Source organism: Sycon ciliatum, chromosome 7, assembly GCF_964019385.1.
Source record: "Sycon ciliatum chromosome 7, ocSycCili1.1, whole genome shotgun sequence".
Lineage (NCBI taxonomy): Eukaryota > Metazoa > Porifera > Calcarea > Leucosolenida > Sycettidae > Sycon > Sycon ciliatum.
This window is the reverse complement of record NC_088649.1, coordinates 4,998,868-5,006,367: the sequence shown is the minus strand read 5'-3', so window position 1 is coordinate 5,006,367 and position 7,500 is coordinate 4,998,868. Positions and strand designations below refer to the sequence as shown.

At 50.9% G+C, this 7,500-nt stretch overlaps 2 protein-coding genes across 2 annotated transcripts in view; one reads left to right on the top strand and one right to left on the bottom strand.

The window, feature by feature from the left end:
* LOC135820803 (bleomycin hydrolase-like) overlaps positions 1 to 3,798 on the top strand; it is a 20,422-nt gene extending 16,624 nt beyond the window's left edge. Inside the window, exon 10 of the mRNA XM_065333848.1 lies at positions 2,668 to 3,798. Within this exon, the coding sequence (XP_065189920.1) occupies positions 2,668 to 2,913 (246 nt within the window). The 3' untranslated portion in view covers positions 2,914 to 3,798. The remainder of the gene's footprint in view (positions 1 to 2,667) is intronic.
* Positions 3,799 to 4,731: 933 nt separating this feature from the next.
* Positions 4,732 to 7,500, bottom strand: part of LOC135820794 (mucin-5AC-like) — a 46,237-nt gene continuing 43,468 nt past the window's right edge. Inside the window, exon 16 of the mRNA XM_065333837.1 lies at positions 4,732 to 7,500. This exon is cut by the window's right edge and continues 961 nt beyond it. Within this exon, the coding sequence (XP_065189909.1) occupies positions 6,061 to 7,500 (1,440 nt within the window). The 3' untranslated portion in view covers positions 4,732 to 6,060.

Sequence of the window (7,500 nt, the reverse complement as noted above, 5' to 3'; positions counted from 1 at the left end):
GGTGAAGAAAGCCGAAAAACAGCTTACGTACAATAACATAAAGAAAGACTCTGAGCCGCGCCAGTTTCTGACTGGTTTGCCTTCAGGTGTTTGGACCGCTCTGTGGGACTTCTTTGAGCCTAGCCGAGAAAATGTACTGCGCCGAGCCAGATCTGCGAAGACGGAAGCTGAGGGACGGCGGATACAGTTGGAGGTGGCCGTAAATCGCCAATGAGCATGTAATGGAGGATCAGCTGCTATTGGCATTGATGTGTCTAAGCCTGGGCCGAATGGGACAGAAGCTGTCATGCGTGGCACAAGTTAATCATCCGTTTCACGGTATATACTATATAGCTAGCTGAGCTGGAAAGATGTCTTGTTCCTCCGTTTGGGCATGATCCCCATTTGGGCGAGCTGGCGAGATGTTCAGTCATCAATGCCATGTACCGCAAGACATTCTGCATTGTGGATGAAACAGTTCTATTTTGCCATGCACTTAGGGTTCTTGCACCGGCACAAAAAGACCCAACAGATCCTTGCGCTCTTATTTTCTCCCATGGTAACATTGCTGATCACAACACCCGGTAGCCAGTCGCAGATGCAACCAAATCAACCAGGTTCTCTTATTCTTTTTTTCCAATACTGAAACCAAAGGTATACCAATATTTGCATCGAATGTAGTGATGATTTCAATACTGTCCACTAGTACAACGCATTACCAGACTGGCATATAATCATGATAATATTATCCATTTCGCAATCACTGTCATTGCTTTCTTAGATCTTCAATCATCAATATCGGACCATAAACCGTCTATCATCTTCTATTATATCATCATTAGAATCCTGCTACTATCCTCCTCTAACGATGAGCTCGAAGAAAAGAAACAGCGGTCTAGAGGCGTAAACAATATCTGTCAACGGAAGTGTCCTTGCTGTGCTGGTGTGTTAATGCTTCGTGCATTAGTTCGGCCAAGAGCGCATGGTGGTGGCGGGTTGAGGATGTTAAATATACTAGAAAATAGTTCACTCTGAACGTGCAGGGGGTATATTCATAGGTTCGAAAGAACCGCACACACACTTTGCTGCAGACAGCGGCAAGCTTTGGCCCTCGTGCTTCGAAGAGGGAGCAATCCACTGCGCTACGCTTGCGATTAACAGCAAGCTTCGACTTTTCAAAGGTACGACTCATCATTGGCTCTGGGGTAATGTTCCTGGAACAAATGCCCCATAGCCAACTGAGGGCCAGGGAGCACGCAATCTGCCTTCCTGGGCGAGAAGTGTTCCAGCACAAGAAGCAGCACGAATACATGCTGACAAAGACCACCATCACCACCAGCCGGCACACAGCACACTGTTCTTCAAACACCATCCACTCCGTCCATGTGTTTGCACTGTCCTCCTCTAGCTCTTCACGCTCAACAAATAACAAGCACTGCTCATCGTTTTTTTATGCTTCCTCTGGGTTGGCTAGCCCTTCGACTTGACAAAACAGCGATCACCCGTGACTGCACTGCTATCGTCACCTCATAGCAGTCGCTTCCACCAGTGGCTTTTTCCTGTCTTTGCAAGGTGTCCAAGGATGGCTGCTGTTGTCACTACAGGCAAATCAGAAGTACTTTAGTGGCTGATGTCCAACCAGATCGTTGGAAAATCGATTTTTCCACTTCAGGGCTGCTGATCGCGACTTGGTGACTTGGCAGCACCACGGTTACCTTCATAGAAGATGGCTCTGGAGAGGAAAAGACAGACCAGACAAAGGTTACTATTATCTTCAGCACCGATCGCAAGGAGAAAGAAATATGGTCTGCTGTAGCCTAGGCACAAAATAAATCTCACAACACGATTCGCGATTCGAATATTTCAACAACAAAAAAACTCACCTCTGGAGTAACTCCTGTTTGTGGCCCAAGATCGTTCCCTCCCGCGCCTTGAAAAAATCCTGCAGCGGCATCACAGTCCATGTCTCTCTCGGAGACTCTGCTCCTACCAGCAGGAGGTTTAGCACCGCTCGAAGCCATCGCAAACTATTTGAACTAAGCAGAAGACATTCCAAAACAAACCTGAAACACACTGTCAAAGATGCTGTCACGTTCAAAAACTAGCTCGATCGCGAGTGAGGTTGCCCCCGTGCTCAAACCCAGTATAATAAGGGGATCGGTCTATTACTGGGAGGAGGGCATGTGATGTCATCTCTGTTACCAATAGAAATTAAAGAATATTCGTACGTTCGTTCGATAAGCCAAAGAATATTCGGTTACTAGGTTTTGACATTCGTTTCACCACTACTAAAATATGAACATCACTAGCCAGAACGGATAACCTGCCCCACCCCCACCATTCTTTGCCGCTCAATGTGTCTGCAGAGGTCACTGTCTGGTTACTGAACTTGTCTAGGTCAGGAGCAGTTTGACTGTGGCTTCCGTTCTGTGATTAGGCTGTACTTGTGACAAGTGCACACGTCATGTGTGCACTCGTTCGCTTGTGTGCCAGTGTTTGCGTGCTTGTATTTATGTTTGCGTCTCTCTCTCTCTCTCTCTCTCTCTCTCTCTCTCTCTCTCTCTCTCTCTCTCTCTCTCACACACACACACACACACACACACACACACACACACACACACACACACACACACACACACACACACACTCTCTCTCTCTCTCCCCCATTCCATTCCTACATGTCCTCAGACACCAGCTGGCCAGACCGTGGAGGAGGCCAATGCATCAGGCAAGATCAACAAGTGGTGCATTGAGAACTCCTGGGGCGACGCCATGGATGACAAAGGTTACCTCACTGCCACTGACGATTGGTTTGCTGAGTATGTCTTCATGGCCGTTGTGGACAAGCGCTGCCTGGGCGCCGACGCCATTGCTGCCTTGGACAAGCCCGTTCACGTGCTGCCGCCCTGGGACCCCATGGGAACTCTGGCCTGAGCGTGGTGCCGGCCACGGCTCAGCCATCGCTACGCCCACGTGTGCGTGACAGGCGCGCCTCGCTCCCGCTCCTGTGCAGTGTGCGCCATTACCAGCGCCAGCATGGTCGGCAGTACAGTCGTTTGATGTGTTCAAAGTTACTACCGTTTGAGTGTGGTGAACGATGACGTCGTGGGGATGTGCCTATGACGTCATGGGAATACACATATGACGTCACGGGAATGTACCTATGACATCATCGTGTATGAATGCATGGTGTCTGCACTCGCTATGCAGGCGAACGCACACGGACTGCATTACACAACGATGCACATGTATGTATAACTGTGTGTACTGATTACTGGACTGTCTGCCAGTGTGCATTTGGGTTTTCAATACTGCGTTGCACGCACAATGATATCACTGATCTCACTGAGCCTGTTGGACTTTAGCCCACTTTGCTTCTCTCTGCACCACCGCAGGACATGATGGCGTTTCCCAGCTGAGCACCAACTGCCTTACTTGTAGTGGCGTCACTCTCTCGGATTCACACAAACATTCGTCCAAGTCTCTTTTTTTCCTCCGATTCGTTTCTGCTGCCACTGCTTTTGCCAGTTCTGAACTTCTCGCCCGTTTCCCACTCTGGATGACTAGCTAGTGTCCCCCTCAGCCTCCTGACCTTGCTTCGCCTGTCTTTTTAGGCCCACGCTTAGGAAACCGTCTGCTGCAATTTCCAATCAAATGCCATTCCGGCCACTTCTAGTATAGAGTGCCGTTGCGTAGACTTCATACATTCATTCAGCTTCTCAGGTACTTAGTTGTTGTGCACTGCAACACGATTTAGAACAAAAATAAATAAATAAATAAATTTTTAGAGCTTGTTGAATCCAGCGAGCCCCTTCTTCACTCATGCCTGTGTTTTGTTTGTGCGTGCATGCGTGCTTGTGGGCGTGTTCGTGTAGATACGATATTCTGTTGCAGTTGAAGGGTTTGTGTTTGAATGGCCAACCTCTCCCCTCATCCACCCTCTTCACTGACATGCATATCCGTAGACTAGTATACACACACATACACACACACACACACACACACACACACACACACACACACACACACACACACACACGCGCGCGCGCTCCCACCCACCCTCTTCACTCTACTGCGGATGATGAACTCCTTTCCTTTTTGTCTATGTCTAGATTCACTTTTGAAAATACTGATACGTCCATTCGCTGTCACTAATCATGAGTGGAACAGATAGAGTGTTTGGTTAGGTAGTTGTCCGTAGCTCGTATCATTGTGGGTACAAATCTCAGTAGGTGAACAAACAGAAAACAAGAAAAAATGGAGGGATGATTCTAGGAGAGACCTGGTTACCCATGGTAACTGTGTATGGATCAAGGAGCGCTGGTAGTATAGTATGTATGGATAGTGAGGAATTGTGTGTGTTTTGTCAGGTTCTTTTTTGCAGCATCTGTTCTACTGTTTTTGTTTTGTGGTCCTGGCGAGCCCCAATCCTAGCCTGGTTCAGGAGGGGGAGTACCCCTTTTCTGGGGCTGGTTTTGCAGGGGCTGCCTGTCTGGGGTATATGGTTGCCCCTTCTCTGGGGCTGATCCGGCAGGTGCTTGTTCTGGCTGCCCGCTCACACCACCTTCCTCCCTTTTCGCTGCCTCAAACTTATGGACTTTCTTGGTCCAGTGGCAGTCATCACTGATGTTGGCTACCGTGGCAACCCAGGGCCCAGGAACCGCAAATGACACCGAACCGAGTGCACGCACGTGCGCACACACCCACACGCGCGCACACACAAACAACACTACGTGCATGAGCGACCATGACAATACTTCTCTTATCGGCCACTGGCCATCGTAGGGATAAAGTTTTCTGTCAATGACCAATGATAATTTCAATATCGCAACAATGTCTCCTCGCCGATCGACCAATAAAAAAAAAAGCAGTGGAAAGCTGAGACAGACATGCCAGGTAGAGGATGTCTACTGATACCGAGGGATGTGAGTAAAAAGAACGCCAGACCAAGCCAAGCATGCAGCTGGCTGCTGCACCGATCAACCAGCCGCCGTTAGTGCGAGATGTCCTGGAAGTTAGTTGCAAGCAGCACTGTACATGTTAAAAGTCATGTTGTTGGGTTGACAAGGTTTATCTAATACTAGTACTGTACTAGAATGGGGGGGGGGTACTAGTATGGGGGGTACTAGTATGGGGGGGGGGGGGTACTAGAAATACCATCGGATAATTATGACTACGGGCAAAATAGAACTCTGAAAGCTGTCCCCGCGGTAGAGCAAGAAACATAGGTGAAGAACCGGAAATAGGTCAGATCAAGACAGCGTACTCTACCGAGTACACCACCACCAGTGGGTACACATGTGTATTGTACAGCACGATCACACTCCGTGAAAAGCAGGGAGTAGTACAATACTGTATTGTACTACTCCCTGGTGAAAAGCAACATCACTTCGCACAGATCTACTGTATGCGTGCGTGCATGTACTGCATCTAAACCAAGTACATCCTCACAGCCAGCCACTACTACTACCGGTAGTAACTATTCCGACACAGAGTGAGTGACGGCATCAGTCTTCACTTCACTGTTGCAAACTCCAGCATACTGTAGTAAGCCATCTGATCCGAACGAACTCACGCTGGCTTTCACTGCCATGAAAGCACACGGCCTCTCGTTGCCATGGAAGCACATAGCGAAGTCTATTCACTGTACGTGGTCCAATGCACAGCTGGGCGCTAGCCGCTAAGTAGGTGCAGTACAAGTACCAGCCGCTACTTTGCTGGCCGCACTGGAAACAGCAGTTTGTGTTTTAATGCAGCGCAGGGCCATTATGCAGTGCAGGGCCATTAATTATGCAGTACAGGGCCATTATGCAGTGCAGGACCATTATGGAATCAGACCACCGGCCACTTGCTAGAGCTGCGCCACAGCCGGCCGGAGTGCTGCATGGTTGATGCATGCACTTACACATAGTGGCCCGGCCGCGAAGCATCAGGGTATCATTATCAAGGGCGGCCTGACTCAGGGGGGGGGGTACTAAACGTGCCCCAGTAATCGGGTACACTGCCCCCCCCCCCCTCCCCGCACCTCACCTGTGCGCAGCATGTGTCCCAGTCCCCTATTACAGTACTAGCCCGTCCCACTTAGAGTGACACATCATCATTGTTGTTGTTGTTGTCGTCGCTGTCACTCTGCAGCCGTGCAACGCCGGTCAAGTCTGGAAAGTCATCCATCGTGTCGTCGTTGCCAAGTGCTGCTGTACCTCCTGCTTTGACCGCTATGCCTGCGGCTGCTGCTGCTGCTGGTACTGTGGTTCCTGTCGATGCCGGCACTTTGGCTCTCGGTAATGTTGGTGATATATCTACTGCTGCTGCTGCTGTTCCTGCTGCTGGTGTTGCTCTTGTTGTTGCTGCTGCTGTAGCTGCTGCTGCTGTAGCTGCTGCTGCTGTTGTTGTTGTAGCTGTTAGTGCTGATGCTCTCCCAGCTGCTGTTATTGCTGTTGCTACTGTTGTCTGTTCTGGCACTGACGGAGAGTTCGCAATATGTAGCGGTTTCGCAGCTGCCCGTCCAGTCGCACTGCCCTGATACAGGATCGGCGTGGGGCTGACCAGCTCGGGAGTTGCCAGGTGAGAAGCGGACGACGCCGACTGCGACGACGAGATTGCCTCTGACACGCCGTCCAGCGCGCTAAACTCTTCGTCTGTGCCACCAGTGCTAGCGTGCTGTTTCCACTCCGAGCTGTTGACGTGCGCCGCTTGCAGTGGCAGGGTGCTCAACGAATCGCCGCTGTCCGTGTGTGGGAACGCGGCGAAGATCTCACCGGGGCTCTGGCCACCACCGCCGCCGTTGTCATGCCGACCCAGGTGCAGTTCGTGCTCGTTGGCAGCATGGTGACGATGGAGATTATCAAGATCGTAACGTTTCTCAGGTTGCTGCATGTGCTGTTGTTTGTGATGTTGATCACCTTTCTGGGACGCCGCATGTGCAGGTTTGCTCAGCGGATACACACCAGAGAGATGTGAGGAGGATTCGGAATCGTACACCACAGATGCGTGCTGCTTACTACTAACGTATACAGTGGACGGATCACTGTCCGTCATGGAGGTGTGTGTGCTGACTGTCAGTACTTCGCCGGGACTTGGCCGATTTCCAGTCTTATCTGTAACGGCCGTGGGATGCCGGTGCTGCGGACTTGCTACTGATGTTGCTGCTGCTGTTGCTGCTGTTGCTGCGGCACCGCTGGCCACATTCAGATCAGCGCGGCCAGCACGACTGAAGGTTACTGACTGCTTCGGTTTGGTGGTGATATCGCCTGGCTTGCGAAGCGGATTGCCGAGTCCCTCTGCGGAGTCCAGCTGTGTGCTTACAGCTACGGCGGTGCGCTGCGTGTCTCCACGTTGTGCAGTCGTAACCCATGCAGCGGTGCCAAGCCGCCGGGCTGTTGCTAGAGTGTCATCTTCATCGTCGTTATCACCGCGTGTGCCGCGTTGCATGCCAGTGGCCATGCCATCTGCCAGCGGCTGCGATGGTATTGACTTCAGTGCTGCTGTTGTTGTTGTTGTTGTTGTCGGCATGGGGGTGCC